General features: G+C 41.3%; 1 protein-coding gene across 2 annotated transcripts in view; it reads left to right on the top strand.

Annotated features, from left to right (window-relative positions):
* The window catches only part of gtpbp8 (GTP binding protein 8 (putative)), a 45,134-nt gene that overhangs the window by 7,050 nt on the left and 20,074 nt on the right, over window positions 1-18,010 (top strand). For both annotated transcript variants that reach the window (XM_063050989.1, XM_063050988.1), the window contains one exon: window positions 7,569-7,699. In XM_063050989.1, coding sequence (XP_062907059.1) covers window positions 7,569-7,699 — 131 coding nt within the window. The remainder of the gene's footprint in view (window positions 1-7,568; window positions 7,700-18,010) is intronic.

The following is an 18,010-nucleotide window of genomic DNA, read 5'->3' as shown; positions in this document are numbered from 1 at the left end:
ATTGCCAGATCTGACCAACAAACACCAAGAACTTACTTGGCTATGGTGAAAGTAGCCCTCCCATTCAGAATCTTTGTGCACAGATGACATATCACCCCCCCTCAGGATAGTTGCAGTAAGGAAGAGATGGCCACCCACTCTTAGTAGACTGGATTTGCTAAGAGGGTGTGGAGAAGGTTGCAGGGGTCTGTGTCCCAGTTCATCCCCAGTGGTTGTGATCTGCAGTTTATTTCCAGGGACATGCACTGAGGTAGACAAGTGCTGCTGTTGGGTCATCTGATAACCTTCAGTCTGCAAAAACTTGTTGGTCTTCCAGCAAAGCAAGCTGCCTATAATGGAATGCTGTCAACTGGCATATTTCAGGCTGTAGGGGTATATACTGAGGGAAGCTTGGTGCAGTCAATGCTAATTACTCTCTGGGGAGGGATCACAGTATACTACCATATTGGTATTGGGGGTAAGGTATTGATGTGGATAGAGAATTGGTTAGCAGACAGGAAGCAAAGAGTGGGAATAAACAGGACCTTTTCAGAATGGCAGTCAGTGACTAGTGGGGTACTGCAAGGCTCAGTGCTGGGACCCCAGTTGTTTACAATATATATTAATGACTTGGATGAGGGAATTAAATGCAGCATCTCCAAGTTTGCGGATGACATGAAGCTGGGTGGCAGTGTTAGCTGTGAGGAGGATGCTAAGAGGATGCAGAGTGACTTGGATAGGTTGGGTGAGTGGGCAAATTCATGGCAGATGCAATTTAATGTGGATAAATGTGAAGTTATCCACTTTGGTGGCAAAAATAGGAAAACAGATTATTATCTGAATGGTGGCCGATTAGGAAAAGGGGAGGTGCAATGAGACCTGGGTGTCATTATACACCAGTCATTGAAAGTGGGCATGCAGGTGCAGCAGGCGGTGAAAAAGGCGAATGGTATGCTGGCATTTATAGCGAGAGGATTCGAGTAAGGGAGCAGGGAGGTACTACTGCAGTTGTACAAGGCCTTGGTGAGACCACACCTGGAGTATTGTGTGCAGTTTTGGTCCCCTAATCTGAGGAAAGACATCCTTGCCATAGAGGGAGTACAAAGAGGGTTCACCAGATTGATTCCTGGGATGGCAGGACATTCATATGAAGAAAGACTGGATGAACTGGGCTTGTACTCGTTGGAATTTAGAAGATTGAGGGGAGATCTGATTGAAACGTATAAAATCCTAAAGGGATTGGACAGGCTAGATGCAGGAAGATTGTTCCCGATGTTGGGGAAGTCCAGAACGAGGGGTCACAGTTTGAGTATAAAGGGGAAGCCATTTAGGACCGAGATTAGGAAAAACTTCTTCACACAGAGAGTGGTGAATCTGTGGAATTCTCTGCCATAGGAAACAGTTGAGGCCAGTTCATTGGCTATATTTAAGAGGGAGTTAGATATGGCCCTTGTGGCTATGGTGATCAAGGGGTATGGAGGGAAGGCTGGGGCGGGGTTCTGAGTTGGATGATCAGCCATGATCATAATAAATGGCGGTGCAGGCTCGAAGGGCCGAATGGCCTACTCCTGCACCTATTTTCTATGTTTCTATATATGGAAGGGCTGAGTTGAGTGAGGAAGCCCCCGAAGAATGAAAGTGGGATCACCCGAGGGTGCCATGCAAGTGGCAATGGTGTTACGTTTGTGTTTTTTTTAAGTTTACACTACTAAATGTAACAACTGTGAATTTAAATGGTTTTTACACTGTCTTTTGTATTTTTTTTATTATGAATAAAATTTGCTTTTGAAATTAAAAAAAAAGCTGATCTTGTCTGACCTGTACTATGATGAATATCCAGTAAATGGCTGTAACCATAAGATTTGCACTTCATTCTTGGCTTTCGAAGAACCTTCTGAGCAATATCATCTCCAAATCCAGCAATTTGTCGTCATGAATGGAATAGTTGTGTAGTTTAAGGACGGGAAGAATCCCAGGTGAAACTGGAAGTTTCTCTAGTGTGCACATTTATTAGAAGGTAGAACATTCCTCTTCTAATTATCAGAAGCACCTGGTTCTTGCCTCAATACCTTATTTAAAGAAAGTCTAAGAGTGAAGATAAAACTCAGGGATCCTCTCCTCTACTCTGCTCTATTTTAAGTGCAGTTAACCAGTACTTTTTAGTTGTGCATGGTCTATTAATTTGAGATTTTGGTGTAAACTATTTGGTTGTGTATGGTTGATTTGAATTTTGAGTGTACAATCTATTGATTAGGGCTGTAGGCTCCCATTCATTCAGGCTTTAGGCTCCATGTAAGTGGACAGTTGCTCTATATCTACAGGAGGAGAATCAAAGTGACAGTCAGATCTTGGAGAAACCTACTGCAACAGAAGGGGAAGCTGGACCTCCAGCTGTTGCATGCGAACAGATGACTGAAATTTTGAGTTCTTATCTAAACAAAATATTCCAACTGGATAACTAGTGAAGGAGTCAATAAAGTATACAATCAATACTGATTCAAATGGAATTTGGCTGTAGTGATATTTAAAAGACATAGGGTAAGATCCAGAGAATACCTGAGAGAAGGAAAACTGGACTTTAACAGATTTATCATAGCAGAGAAAGAGAACATGTTCAGTTACAAAGTCAGCATGACAAAGATTATTCAGTGAACGTGTATTCAGTGAACAAGAAAAAAAGGAAAAGAGCTGAGACAAATTATAAAGTCAGTTTGACAGTAAAAAAAATCTAAAGAGCAAATCTGTGTGTTAATTGAACAAATGGAAGATAAAAACAGAAATGTGATCAAGTCAAAGTAAAGTATACAAGCTCAGAGACAAAATGAGACAGTATGGAGAAGCAGAGTGATGTCCTGTCACTGATCTTTCCCTGCCTAACCAGACAAATATCCAAAGCAGCATCTGTATCTGAAATTCAGGGTAATTGCAGAATGGATATGATGGGGCTGCTACAGCGACCTCTAGTGATTCAAGTGATGATGACAGTAATGAGAAATGGACTGGTAGCCATGCCTGGGCTTGCTTCATTAAAGACCAAGCAAGTGAAGCTGCACAGGAATGAAGGAAGACAGGTGCAACTAAAATCTCTAACTTACAGTCATCTTTGTCGTTCAACCTTTCAGTGTGCATACAGCAAAATCTCTGATCAAGGGCTACATCCCTGGATGGAAATTACTGTGTTATATTGACCCTGAATAGGTGTTACACATCATTAGAAGTATAGGTATATTGAATAGATTTTTTAAAACGTGCAAAAAACAGAAATACTGTATATTTTAAAAAAGAAAGTGAGGTAGTGTCCATTTCTTTCGGAATTGGATGGCAGAGGGGAAGAAACTATTCCTCAATCGCTGAGTGTGTGCCTTCAGGCTTCTGTACCTCCTAGCTAATGGTAACAGCGAGAAAAGGGCATGCCCTGGGTGCTGGCAGTCCTTAAAAATGGATGCTGCCTTTCTGAGACACCGCTCCCTGAAGATGTCCTGGGTACTTTGTAGGCTAGTACCCAAGATGGAGCTGACTAGATTTACAATCCCCTGCAGCTTCCTTTGGTCCTGTGCAGTCGCACCCCCCACCCCATACCAGATAGTGATGCCCAATAGAATGCTCTTCACAGTACATCTATAGAAGTTTTTGAGTGTAGTTGTTGACATACCAAATCTCTTCAAACTCCTAATGAAGTATAGCCACTGTCTTGCCTTCTTTGTAAATCACTAACTAGGCAGAAGTTGCGGAAAGTTGCAAACTCAGCCAGCTCTATCATGGCACTAACCTTCCCACTATTGAAGAGAACTTCCAAAGGTGGCATCCATCACTAAAGATACCCATCACTCAGGACATGCCCTCTTCTCGTAGCCACCATTGAGGAGGTACAGGAACCTGAAGACGGACACTCAGGGTTTTAAGAACAGCTTCTTCCCCATCGCCATGAGATTTCAAATGGACTATGAAAGGATCTGCAATACTGTACTTTTTTTTCTCTCTTTGCACGACTAATTTAATGTATGTGTATGTATGAGTGTGTATATTATATATATATCTATATGAAATATGTAATTTATAGTAGCTTTTTATTATGTATTGCAATGCATTGTTGCCACAAAACAACATATTACACAACATATACCAGTGATATTAAATGTGATTTTGATTCAGGAGACATCTAGCGGTCGCTAAAAATTCGACATGATTAAATTTTATGTTTGATGCTGATACTGCAAGATTTTTTTACATCAGAAATTTCAGGTCTGATTCAAAATGTTAAATTTAGAATCAAAGGGGCAAATGCTGAATTGGGATCCAGATTGTTCTTAATAAGCTTATATTTATATATGTATTTTATATATTTGTCTTTAAACTTTTAGTAACTTGTATATTTGGTTCTATACTTCTGTAGTTTCTTTGCAAAGCTGAGTAGTGACTCAAACTGTACTTGTTCACAGATTTCCTTATCTAAACCAGTTTGCAATATAAAGGAAGAGCATGTCTTCCTTTTCTTTGTTATTTTTCTTTACTTGCCTTGCTTGTTGGTTCAGGCTGACCTTGATTGACCTGTACTATGGTGAACATCTAATAAGGTACCTATAGCTGTAAGATTTGCACTTCATTCTTGACTTCCAAAGAACCTTCTAGACATCATCTCCAGATCTAACAGCATGCTCTGTGCAAAAGAACATGGTCATATTAAGTGTATGTTTTTTTGCTAAAATTTGTTTGCATGGCTTGCCAAAATGTTGTAATGTCTCCAACTATATACCTTTTCTCCCACTGTTCACCCATATTCTGATGTCCTGTGTCATATCCATTTAACACCTCTATCATGCAGTCACCAAGTTTGATGCAGTGATTTCTTTTACCAAATTTTGGTGGATTTCCTCAAATATTTTGTCCTTTTTCCCTTATTTATTTGCCTATGTCAGCAACATAGTCAGATTCCTGAGAGAGGCGGACAGAACTTTTTTTATTGCAATTCTCAATGCTGCTTTATTAAACTCACTAATTGCTTCTTGCATCTCCTCATTTAGCACATTCTCACCTAAGAATGTGGCTGAGTCAATCAAACTCTACTCTCGGTAAATTATAATAGATTAGGAATCAAACGTTCTGAATTTTACTTCTCAGAGTCAATAAATATTCTCCTTGCTATATTGCTACAGTATAAATATGATCGTGATTCTACTTCATAACCATATAACCTTTTATTGTTTGGAGTATAACAGTATGTGTGAATGAAACATGATTTTAGTTTGAAATCAGGAATCTTTCCAAAGAATTAGTATTTATTGCTATATTAATCTATACTAGTATCACTTTGAATTTAGTTCCATCGCAATAACCCTTCTGGTGTTGAGCTTTGTCTCTGATACCTGATATAAGAAAGTAACTGGTTTTGCATTGTCAATTCAATGGAAAGTGTATGGGACAAAAAAAAACTGTTCAATGCACTGCACTACCTCATCTATGATCAAATAATCATTTTAGCTGTTAAATCATATTTAATTAAATCCACTCTTTCATATTGCTGAACAATTTACACAGCTCCTCTGCTTGCCGCACAGAAAGAAAACCTAAGCTTCAATTTCACCTTTTCCTTTTATTCCTTTCTAACTTAGTTTACTTTACCAGACATCCCACCTCTCCCGCATATCGATAGTGGCTCCCTGACGCCTGGAAATTATACACAATATCCCGGAAATAGATTTTTTTGAGAGGGAGAGCAAGCATCCTGATTGGTCTCTCTTCGTGCTAAGAGTGGTCCCTAACCACTGGGCCGCGAGGAAACAATATGATTTGGCGATATGAAACGATATGAGTCAGCTGCACCTTTCCTCATATCCTGTGACGCCCACTGTTGAATTTTAACACACATCAGGTCATCAGTGACCCAAGATGTGCAAAGGAATGGGTCCATGACCCATTTGTGAATGTCCCCGGTGAATCTTCCATGTCAGCGCGGGAAGGAGATCAACTCCTCGAGCTTGCAGATGACGGCAGGCTGAAAAGTATGTTTGACATAACATCTCTGCCGGCATTCTGGACCAAAGTCAAGGCTAAATATCCTGAGATAGCCACGAAAGCACTGAAAACGTTGCTTCCATTTCCAACATATTTCTACGAAGTGGAGTTTTCTGCAATGAATGCAACGAAAACTAAATTGCGGAATAGACTGGACATAAGGAGCCCCCTTCGAGTATCGCTGTCTCCCATCACCCCTCGATGGGACCGTGTTGTTGCAGGTACACAAGCCCAGGGCTCCCACTGATTCAGTGATATTGGTGTGTTGCAATGATTTTATATGTTAATACGAGGAAAATATGCGCTGTGTGTTTAATATCCAAACGTTACTTAAAATGTTATGATGCTATTGAATTATAAGTGACTTGTAATTCGGTGGTCCCCAACCTCCGAGCCGCGAAGAATGGGTGTGTTCTGGCTACTGCTGCATGCTTCACGGCCTGGCGGTTTGGGACCACCGCTATAATTGACTTATCACTATATTCATGTGCGGAAAATATGCGCTGTGTGTTTAATATTAAATTTGTTAGCTAACCCTCTTTAGAAACGAAATTTGAGTGTATTAGCTACTTAAAAGTGACTTATAGTTGACGTATCACCTATATTCTGGTCACGATTAACACCTACCCAACCTCCCCCTCACCCCCCCCCCCCCCCGGTCGGCCGATCCGCAAGAGTATTGTCAATATTAAACCGGTCTGCGGTGCAAAACAGGTTAGGGACCCCTGATTTAAACTAGCTGGCTAGCTGCCAAGGAGCTATGCTATTGATGTCCTATGTGATGAGGCCAAACTCCCTGTAGACTTGCTTAAAGTTGTAAGAGAATAAACATAATAATACAATATAAGTACATATTTTAATGTCACATTTGCTGTATATACCCAACTTGGTTTACAGATTAGACAAAATCACTAAACAAAGTATTATATACACCCTTGGAGGTCGACGGGGGGGAGGGGGGTGGGGGGGCAGGAATGTGGAGTTGCGGGGAGGCGGGGGTGCTACCTCCCTGAAATGGGTTTTTGCAGGGTGGGATGTCTGCTTTACCCTACTTCCTTAGTGTTTGGTTCGCCAGACTTGCTTCATCATTTGGCAAGACCCCCGGTGGTCCTTTTCATTTAGAGTACTGTTAACAACCTGCAGCTATAAGTTGGAATGCAAATTATTTTCTAGCTGCCAGTGGGGGGGGAAAGAAATCTTAGTGGTCTATCGCTGAAGAGCTGCAAATTCTGACCCAATTATTTTCTTTCACTTTTATTGGTGAATAGATTTAAGTTGCATTTCTGAACATTTACTACCATGCCAAATTTATTATGATTCAAAATTTAAATATATCTGAATGTTACCGTGTAATTTATTGTCAAAGTTATTGATTTGTGATTTCCCTTTGTTTCTGGGAACTGGAAGTGAATGTTTTTGCTAATCAGAACATCGCTACCATTTTATTTGTAAAGGAACGATAACATTTTGTATGTAACTAATCCTGGAGTGAAAATGTAAGTGTATTTGCAATGCTAATATTTATGGCTGTAATTAACTCCATGATCATGAGTTGTTCTCTTTCCATGTTGTTTTAGGGGCATACAAGGAAAATGAATTTCTTTAAAGTGGGAAAAGCATTTACTGTGGTGGATATGCCTGGTTATGGGTACAAGGCACCTTCTGATTTTGTGGAAATGGTGGAGATCTATCTTCAAGCAAGACAAAAGTAAGTGTTACTTTGTCTTCATTTTGTTTCTGTTTTCTCTAAATTTTGTACAATAAGGAAATATGTCTCTAGTTATAAACTCTGAGCCGTACTACAAACAACTTGCATGTAAGTATTATTCTTCATAATTTCATGATCTGGCAGTGCTTTAAAGCTGCTTTTTGAAGTGTAATCATTATTATGTTCTTATGGAATTGGCAATCAATTTTCAGAGGAACAACAAAGATATGAAAATGACGAAGTTTATATTTTTTTTCATTGTGGGATAAGTTGGTCAGAATACCAGGTAAATCCTGTATTGGAGAAAAGTGAAAATGCAGCATTTCCTCAATACTGCAGTGGAATATCAATTCATATCGTTGAGTTCAAGTCTTTGAAATGAGAATTGAAGTGACAACCTTTTGGTTGAGTCAAATATGCTACCAAATGAGCCAGTTCCATGCACTCACAATACTCATTGGCTACTTTATTATGTACACTGTATACCTGCTCATTAATGCAAATATCTAATCAGCCAATCATCTGGCAGAAACTCAATGTTTAAAAGTATGCAGGCATGGTCAAGTGGTTTAGTTGTTCAGGCCAAGTATCAGAATGGGAAAGAAATGTGATCTAAATGACTTTGACCATGGATTGATCATTGGTGCCAGATAAGGTGGTTTGAGTATCTCAGATACTGCTGATCTCCTGGGGTTTTCACACACAATAGTCTCTAGAGTTTACAAAGAATAGTGGGGAAAAACAAAATGCAACCAATGAGCAGCAGTTCTTTAGGCAAAAGTGCCTTGTTAATGAGAGAGGTCAGATGAGAATGGCCAGACTGGTTCAAGCTGTCAGGAAGGTGACAGTAACTCAAATAACCATGCATTACAATAGTGGTGTGCAGAAGAGCATTTCTGAATGCATAACACATCGAACCTTGAAGTGGATGGGCTACAGTAGCAGACGATCACACGGGTTCCACTCCTTTACCTGATAAAGTAGCCACTGAATGTACCTAGCTGTGAAGGTGTATCCTTGTCATCTTTTTGTTCAAATTTCAGGGTACCTTTTAATTAGATATGGTCATAATATCCCGATTCTTAATTATTATAATGTTAAATGCCTGAAATACTTTACAGGTTAGGCAGAATAATTAGAGAGAAGATTTTTCACCCAAATGGGAAGAAATGGGTGATTAATCAGGTACTAGGGAAAAACTCTGTTTTGGTACAGGTAGGGGAAATGTAACAAAGGGAAAGTCTATGATAGGATAACCAGGAAAAAAAAACTAAAATACTGGGAATGATGATGAAAAGGAAAAGGGACTGTTAATAATCATGACATAGTTGCAAGGTGCCCAAGGCAGTGAATTCAAATTTGTATATTTTTTCATGTCCCAAATGAAGAGGCAAAAAGGAAGAGGAGACAGGCTACTGGTGTTAATTCAGGGAGGTATCAGAGTGGTGCTGAGTTGTGATAAAAGTGGAGTGGATGGTGATGTGGAATCAGTTTGGGTGGAAGTAATGAATAAAAGAGAAAAGCAGTCTTTTAAGTGTAAGATAATCTGTGGGGCCCCCAAAGTATTGTCTCTCAGTATGCAAAGCATAAGTGGGAGATATTGAAGGCATGTAAAACCAAAACTAAAGTTATTGTGGATGACTTTAAACTGCATATTTATTGGGCAAATCAAAATAGCAAGGGCCAATAAAAGAGGAATTTGTGGAATTGGAACAGTATGTTGCAGAATGTATATACCTGGAATTGGTGTATTTTAGATGTGGCTATGTATAATGAGATAGGATTAATAAAAGATGAGGATCCACAGTGTGATGAATTCCAGATAGAGTTCAGGCAAAAATCCCTGAACTAAAATCAGCGTCTTAAACTTAAATAACTTCAGTTAAAATGTAAAAATAGATTTGTCAAGAGTGCAGTCAGTAAATGATTAATGGGTAGGTCAGTGGATGAGCAGTGTCAGATATTTAAACAGCTGGTTAACCACAAAACACAAATTTATTCCAATCAGAAACATGGATTCCGTGAGAAAAATGAGCCGTCTATGTTGAACAAAGGAGGTGGTGGATAATGATAAATTTAAAAACTAGAGTATACAATGTGGCAAGGGCTGGTGGTAGACTAGAGGATTGTGATATTTTAAGAAACCAGTTGTGAAAGACTAAAAAATTAATAAGGCAAAAATTGATTATGAGAGAACTTATAGACAACATTAAAACAGTTTTAACAGATGTATGACAAAAAGGGGACAGCTAATGTAGGACCCCTAGGAGAGGGGATTCAGGAATTAATAACAGGAAACACACATCAAAGTTGCTGGTGAACGCAGCAGGCCAGGCAGCATCTGTAGGAAGAGGTGCAGTTGACGTTTCAGGCCGAGACCCTTCGTCAGGACTAACTGAAGGAAGAGTGAGTAAGGGATTTGAAAATTGGAGGGGGAGATGCAAAATGATAGGAGAAGACAGGAGGGGGAGGGATAGAGCCGAGAGCTGGACAGGTGATAGGCAAAAGGGGATACGAGAGGATCATGGGACAGGAGGTCCGGGAAGAAAGACAAGGGGGGGGAACCCAGAGGATGGGCAAGAGGTATATTCAGAGGGAGTAAAAGGAGAGTGAGAGAAAGAATGTGTGCATAAAAATAAGTAACAGATGGGGTACGAGGGGGAGGCGGGGCCTAGCAGAAGTTAGAGAAGTCGATGTTCATGCCATCAGGTTGGAGGCTACCCAGACGGAATATAAGGTGTTGTTCCTCCAACCTGAATGTGGCTTCATCTTTACAGTAGAGGAGGCTGTGGATAGACATGTCAGAATGGGAATGGGATGTAGAATTAAAATGTGTGGCCACTGGGAGATCCTGCTTTCTCTGGCGGACAGAGCGTAGATGTTCAGCAAAGCGGTCTCCCAGTCTGCGTCGGGTCTCGCCAATATATAAAAGGCCACTTCGGGAGCACCGGACACAGTATATCACCCCAGTCGGCTCACAGGTGAAGTGTTGCCTCACCTGGAAGGACTGCTTGGGGCCCTGAATAAGGGAGGAAGGGTAAGGGCATGTGTAGTACTTGTTCCGCTTACACGGATAAGTGCCAGGAGGGAGATCAGTGGGGAGGGATGGGGGGGACGAATGGACAAGGGAGTTGTGTAGGGAGCGATCCCTGCGGAATGCAGAGGGGGGGGGAGGGAAAGATGTGCTTAGTGGTGGGATCGCGTTGGAGGTGGCGGAAGTTACGGAGAATAATATGTTGGACCCGGAGGCTGGTGGGGTGGTAGGTGAGGACCAGGGGAGCCCTATTCCTAGTGGGGTGGCGGGAGGATGGAGTGAGAGCAGATGTACGTGAAATGGGGGAGATGCGTTTAAGAGCAGAGTTGATAGTGGAGGAAGGGAAGCCCCTTTCTTTAAAAAAGGAAGACATCTCCCTCGTCCTAGAATGAAAAGCCTCATCCTGAGAGCAGATGCATATTAATAACAGGAAACAAGGATATGGCAGGTATTTTAGACATGATCTGTGATGGTCTTCACATTGGAGAACATTGCCAGCACTGCTAGTTTCACGGAACATGGAGGAAATTGTAGCAATTCTGATCCCAAGCTACAAGGTATTGCAACAATTAATTAAGCAGACAGGATTCCATGAACATTCAAAATTCAAAGTAAATTCATTATCAAAGTACATACAATATATGTCACCATATATTGCTCTGAGATTCATTTCCTGGGAGACATTCGTAGTAAATAGAAAAAAACACAATAGAATCAATGAAAAACTGCTCACAAAGGTGGACAAGACAATATGTAAAAGACAACAAATTGTGCAATTACAAAAAGAAAAACAAAATAATAGATAAGTAATAAAGATATTATGACCTTGCGTGAACCATCAATGAGCGGATGTTCAGGAGGAATTTGACTAGGATATAGATAGGTTCAATGAGTGGCAAAAAAGAGCTGAATGGAATTTTATCTGGAAAAATGTGTAGTTATGCACTGCAATAAGTGAAATCCGAAGCCAACTGTTATCTTAATGGTGAGAGACTGCAAATGAATGAAATACAGAGCATGATCTGTCTAATTGTTTATTGGAACATTCAAGAGAAATGGCTTTATACTAGTATTTTCAGTTCAAAGGTTCTCTACCAAAGCTTCTCGTACAACATCACTTGCCATCTGTATGATCCACAATTCCCATATCTTATGAGCTGATTCTCAATTAGATTTCCTGCTGAAACTCATCTTTACCTTCAGTTGCAAATGCATGACATCCTTGACAGCATGACAAAAAATGTTTGGGCAATCGAGACTCAAATCTAGCGCAGAGCTCACAGACAGTCTAATCCATGACTCATAAACAATCTGAGCTGGCACCTTTACTGGTATTGAAGAGATATAACCAAAACTACGTCTGCAAAATCCTCCAAATTCACTAGCAGGGAAAATGAACCACACCATCTCCCAGGTCAATCTTACTGCATTGGGGCCCTAATTAAACTTGGCCCATTTCAGTGGACAGACCTGATCTCAAGATCCCAAAACAGTTGCGATATTAGAACATAGAAGAATATAGTACAGTATAGCTCTTTGGCCCATGCTGTTGGACTGATCTTTTAACCTACTCTGTCACTGAGTCCTTCCCTTCCCCCATAGCCCTCCATTTGTCTTTCATCCATGTGCCTATCTAAGAGCCTCATAGATGTCCAATCTTTCCTGACAAATCTGTTGGAATTCTTTGAGGAGATAACAAGCAGGATAGACAAAGGAGTGTCAGTGGATGTTCAGGAGGAATTTGACAAGGTGCTGCACATGAGTCTGCTGAACAAAATAAGAGTCAGTGGTATTATGGGAAAGGTACTAGCATGGATTGAAGATTGGCTGACTGGCAGGAGACAGAGTGTGAATAAAGAAGGTCTTTTCTGGTTGGCTGCCAGTGACTAGTGGTGTGCAGCAGGGGTTGATGTTGGGACCGTTTCTTTTAATGTTGTGTATAAATGATTGGGATGAAGAAATTTATGCCCCTTGTGGCCAAATTTCCAGACGATATGAAAATAGGTGGAATGGCAGGTAGTGTTGTGGAGGCAGGGAGTCTGGGAGGCCTTTGACATATTGGGAGAATTGGTAAAAGAAAGAGGCAGATGAAATATAATATAGGGAAGTGCCAGAAGCAATAAAAATGTAGGCTATTTTGTACATGGAGAGAAAATTCAAAATTCAAGATGCTGAGGGACTTGGGAGTCCTTGTGCAGGATTCCCTAAAGATTAACTTGCAGGTTGAGTCAGTAAGGAAGGTGAATGCAATGTCATTTTGAAAGTACTAGACTACAAAATGTGAGGCATAGATCAGACCACACTTGGAGTATTGTGAACAGTTTTGGGCCCCTTATCTGAAAAGGAATGTGCTGGCATTGGAGAGAGTCCAAAGAAGGTTCATGAGAATGATGCCAGGGTTGAAAGGGTTAACATATGAGGAGTGTTTGATGGTTCTGGGCCTATACTCACTGGAGTTTAGAGCAATGTAACAATGTGGGGCGGAGGGGGGGAATCTCATTGAAACCTATCAAATGTTGAAAGGTCTGGATTGAGTGGACGTGGAGACAATATTTCCTTTAGTGAGAGAGTCTAGGACTAGAGCAGCGGTCCCCAACCACCGGGCTGCAGACTGGTACCAGGCCACAAAGCATGCGCTACCGGGCCGCGAGGAAACGATATGAGTCAGCTGCACCTTTCCTCATTCTCTGTCACGCACTGTTGAACTTGAACATAGCGTTGCCAACTGTCCTGTATTTGCCGGGACATCCTGTATATTGGGCTAAATTGGTTTGTCCCATACGGGACTGCCCTTGTCCCGTATTTCCCCCGCTAAGGTAGAGCGTTCCTATGAAACCTTTCATGCCGAAACGGCGTAAAGCGAAGACGCAATTACCATTAATTTATATGGGAAAAATCTTTGAGCATTCCCAGACCCAAAAAAAACCTACCAAATCATACCAAATAAAACCTGAAATAACACTAACATATAGTAAAAGCAGAATATGATAAATACACAAGCTATATAAAGTAGAAATAATGTATGTACAGTGTAGTCAGGAAGATTAAGGCAAAACCGATTTGTGGGAAAAAGAATCGGCACGTACGCGCATGCGCACGTCACACATGCGCACACAGGTGCCCGCGCAAGGCTTCAAGGTCATGGTAGTCTTTCTCGGGGTAAACCCAAGTGTCCCGTATTTGACTGCTACTTTTGTCCCTTATTTGGGAGTGAGAAAGTTGGCAACCCTAACTGTAAAAGACATGTTGAGGTGAGTTTAACCCTACTTGAACACCCCCCCCCCCCGTCGGTCGGTCCACAAGAATATTGTCAACATTAAACTGGTCCGCGGTGCTAAAAAGGTTGGGGACCCCTGGACTTGAGGACCACAGCTTCAGAATTGAGAGAGTTCTATTTAAGACAGAGCTGAGAATAAATTTCTTTAGCCAGAGGGTGATGAATCTGTGGAATTCTTTGCCACAGATGGCTTTGCAGGCCAAGACATTGGGTGTATTTAAGATGAAGGTTGATAGATTCCTGATCAATCACAATGGCAAAGGTTATGGGGAGAAGGCAGGAGAATGGGGTTGAGGGAGATAATAAATCAGCCATGAAGAAATGGCCAAGCAGACTCAATGGGCTGAATGGCCTAATTCTGCTCTTAGGTTTAATAGTCTTAAATCACTCTCTGCAAAGCTTCCATGTCTTTTCTACAGTATAATGAGGTGATCAGATCAGAACGTAATACCTTGCAGCTCTTGAACTCGGTCCCCCGACTAATTAAGGCCAACACTGCTTGCTAATTTTCAACTACTCTTATCAACTTACGCAGCAACTTTGAGGGATCTGTGGATGTGGACGACAAGATCGTTCTGTTCCACACACTCCTGGGAATCCTACCATCGAGCTTGTACTCTGCCCTCTGGTTTGACCTTCCAAAGTTTGCCAGATTGAACTCCATCTGTCATTTCTCAGCCAGCTATGCATCGGTTTTTCTCCTGTTGTAACTTATGACGATCTTCTACACTGTCCACAATTCTTCCAACCCTCGTGTCATCTGCAAACTTACTAATACACTCTTTCACTTTTTCGTCCAAGTAATTTGTAATAATCCCAGAGCAGTGGTCCCTGACCAGATCCCTGCAGCATACCACTGGTCACTGACCTGCAGGGAGAATATGTTCCATCCAGTACCACCACTGCCCTCTGTGGGCAAGCTAATTTGGAATCCATGCAGCTAGGTTTCCTGGGATCCAGTGCTTCCTGACTTTCTTAATGAGCCTACCATGGAAAACCTTGTCAAATGTCTTTAAGATCCATATGCACTATATCCACTGCTCTGCCTTCATCAATTTGTTTTGTCACTCACTCATAGAATTCACACTGGCTCATGAGGCATGACCTACCTGTCACAAAGCCAAGCTGACAGTCTTTAATCAAACTGTGCTTCGCCAAATGCACGTAAGTCTTGTCTCTAAGAATCCTCTTCAACAGTTTGCCCAACACTTGATGTAAGACCCAGTGGTCTACAGTACAATTCCCAGGATTCTTTATTACCCCTCTTGAACAAAGGAATAATATTTGTCACCCTTCAATAATTTGGTGCAACTCCTGAGATCAGTGAAGATGCAAGGATCATCGCCAAAGGCGCAGCAATCTCTTCCCTCACTTCACTTAATACTGACGTATTTATAAATCAGGCCCCAGGAATTTGTTTATCCCAATGTTTTATAAATGTTTCAGCAGTCCTCCTTCTTACATTGACATATTCCAGCACATTAGCCTGTTCTACACTGCCGTCACATTCCTCAAGGTCTCTCTCACTGGTAAATACAGATGCAAGGTATTTATAAAGGACCTCCACTACCTCATCTGACCCCAGGCACGCATTTCCTCTTTTATCCCTATTCGGTCCTACTCTCGCTGTAGTCCAGGATAGTGGATTCTGGTTAATTGGGGCAGCTGCTTAGTTGAAATACTTCTTAAAGAACAAAAACTAATGGAGAAAATACCTGGGATTCCCTTTGTTTATTTGGGGCACTACGCTGCTTAATTGGGACAGGAGACTTGCTGGCCAGTTTCTAACTGGTGACATTCGTGTGCACTTGTGACCATTAGAAACTACACTGTGCTTAGAGCGAACACTTTTTAAATAGTGTCAGTTGCTGTGTTTGTGTTCAAAAAACAATGATTTTTGGCACTGATAGTTGGTGAGAAATAAGCAGTAAGACAATTCAGAATGGTTTTGCTCACTGCAGTTTTAAACAGTCAGGCTTGGAGATGCCAGGAACGGCCAGGAGGAAAAATGAAATGATTTTACTACTTCAAGTTAGGAACTATGATGAATTTGAAGGTAGACAATCATCTTGAATGTTACAAAGAGAATGAAGATTTGGAGGATTCAACTGTCGACAGCATTATGTGAAGGCAGTCCATTAACTGTACTAGGTGTCTGCACTGATTTTGTTCATTTACAGTGAATCTAAAGAACATGGCAGTGTACACTGGATGTATTCCTCCATTGATAACTATTAGGAACCAATACACAGCTTTATGGTACTGTAGTACTATTGGTAGTGTTTTAATTTGTTGTGTATTTCATTTAAATATATAAACTGTTACTCATTTAAACATAATTTCTTTTTCATACCTTTTTACCTATTTCCATGAATCTTAGGCTAATTGGGGCAGCTGCTTAATTGGGCGATATGACCCACTTCCATTACAAAAGATAGCAGAGTGAACAGAGGACTTGATTCAAGGATGTTTTCAAAGCCTTTCTGAAAAAAAAGTATGAAAATCCCACTTACTACAGGGAATCCCTCTTTCATGACAGCTGAAAATGTAGAAGGAGCTTTAAGGGTTGCATTAAGAACCTTGAGTTCATTCAGCAAGATGACTCAAAGTCCAGTGTTACTGACAGAAATAATGCACAATTACACACACAAAATGCTGGAGGAAGTCAGTAGGCCAGGCAGCATCTACAGAGAGGTATAAACAGCTGGCATTTTGGGCTGAGACCCTTCATCCTGCTGTGGCCTCCTCTGCATTGGTGAGACCTGACATAGATTGGGGAACTGCTTTGGCAAGTGCCTTTGTTCCCTCTATAAGGAGTAGGGTTTCCTGGTGGCCAACCATTTTAATTCCTCTCCCCATTTTCATTCTGACATATCGGTCTGTGACCTCCTCTATTGCCTCAATAAGGCCACTCTCAGGTTGGCGGAGCACCACCTCATATTTCGTCTGGGTAGCCTCCAACCTGTTGGAATGAAAATTATTTCTCTAACTTTAAGTAATTTCTCCCCCTTCCCCTTCTCTTTTTCATTTCCCATTCTGGCTCCCCTCTTACCCCTCTCTGCTTATCACTTCCCTCTGGTGCCCCTCCTCTTTCCCTTTCTCCCATTGTTTACTTTCTTCTCCTATTAATTTATTTCTTCAGCTCTTTACCTTTTCCACCTATCACCTCCCAATTTCTCATTTCATCCCTCGGCCCCCTTTCCTTCTGACTTACCTTGCCCCTCATCTGGTGTACCAATCACCTGTTAGCTTGCACACCTTTGGCTCCTCCACCACCCTCTGGCTTCTTTCACCCTTCCTTTCCAGTCCTGTTGAAGGGTCTCAACCCAAAACATCAAGCCTTTATTCCTCTCCATTAATGTTGCCTGACTTGCTGCATTCCTCCAGCATTTTGTGTATGTTACTCTGGATTTCCAACATCTGTAGATTCCCTTGTGTTTAGAAATAATGCACTATCTCCCAAGCGACTGATCTGACACCCTGACTAACATCTTCCCACCTGTGACAGAGTCAATTGGCCCTGCTTTGGCCTCGAGACTCACTTCAGAACCCAAAGAAATGGAGAAGAGACAAGCCATTCTTAACCCTTGAGGGATTATTTAAGTGGAAATAGATATTTCAAATCTAGTGATACATTTTTAAAGTATAGTTAATGTTGCAGTTAGAGATAGGAGTGCATGGTTGTGTAGTGGTTAGCATAATGTTTTACAGCACCAGTGATATCAAGGTTGAGTTTCCACTGCTATTTGTAAAGAGTTTGTACATTCTCCCCTTCACTGCATGGGTCTCCTCTCAGTGCTTCGGTTTCCTCCCACAGTCCAAAGACGTACAGGTTAGAGTTGATGAGTTGTGGGCGTGCTATGTTCGTGCTGGAAGCATGGTGAAACTTGCAGGCTGTGTTAGTTATTGACGCAAATGACGCATTTCACTTTGGGCTTTGATGTAATGTGAGAAATGAAGCTAATATTTAAATCTTTATCTTCTCCATATTTAACATTGA

The sequence above is a fragment of the Mobula hypostoma genome, chromosome 6, assembly GCF_963921235.1.
Source record: "Mobula hypostoma chromosome 6, sMobHyp1.1, whole genome shotgun sequence".
Taxonomy (NCBI): domain Eukaryota; kingdom Metazoa; phylum Chordata; class Chondrichthyes; order Myliobatiformes; family Myliobatidae; genus Mobula; species Mobula hypostoma.
The sequence above is the reverse complement of the archived record's forward strand: the minus strand, read 5'-3'. Positions and strand labels throughout refer to the sequence as shown.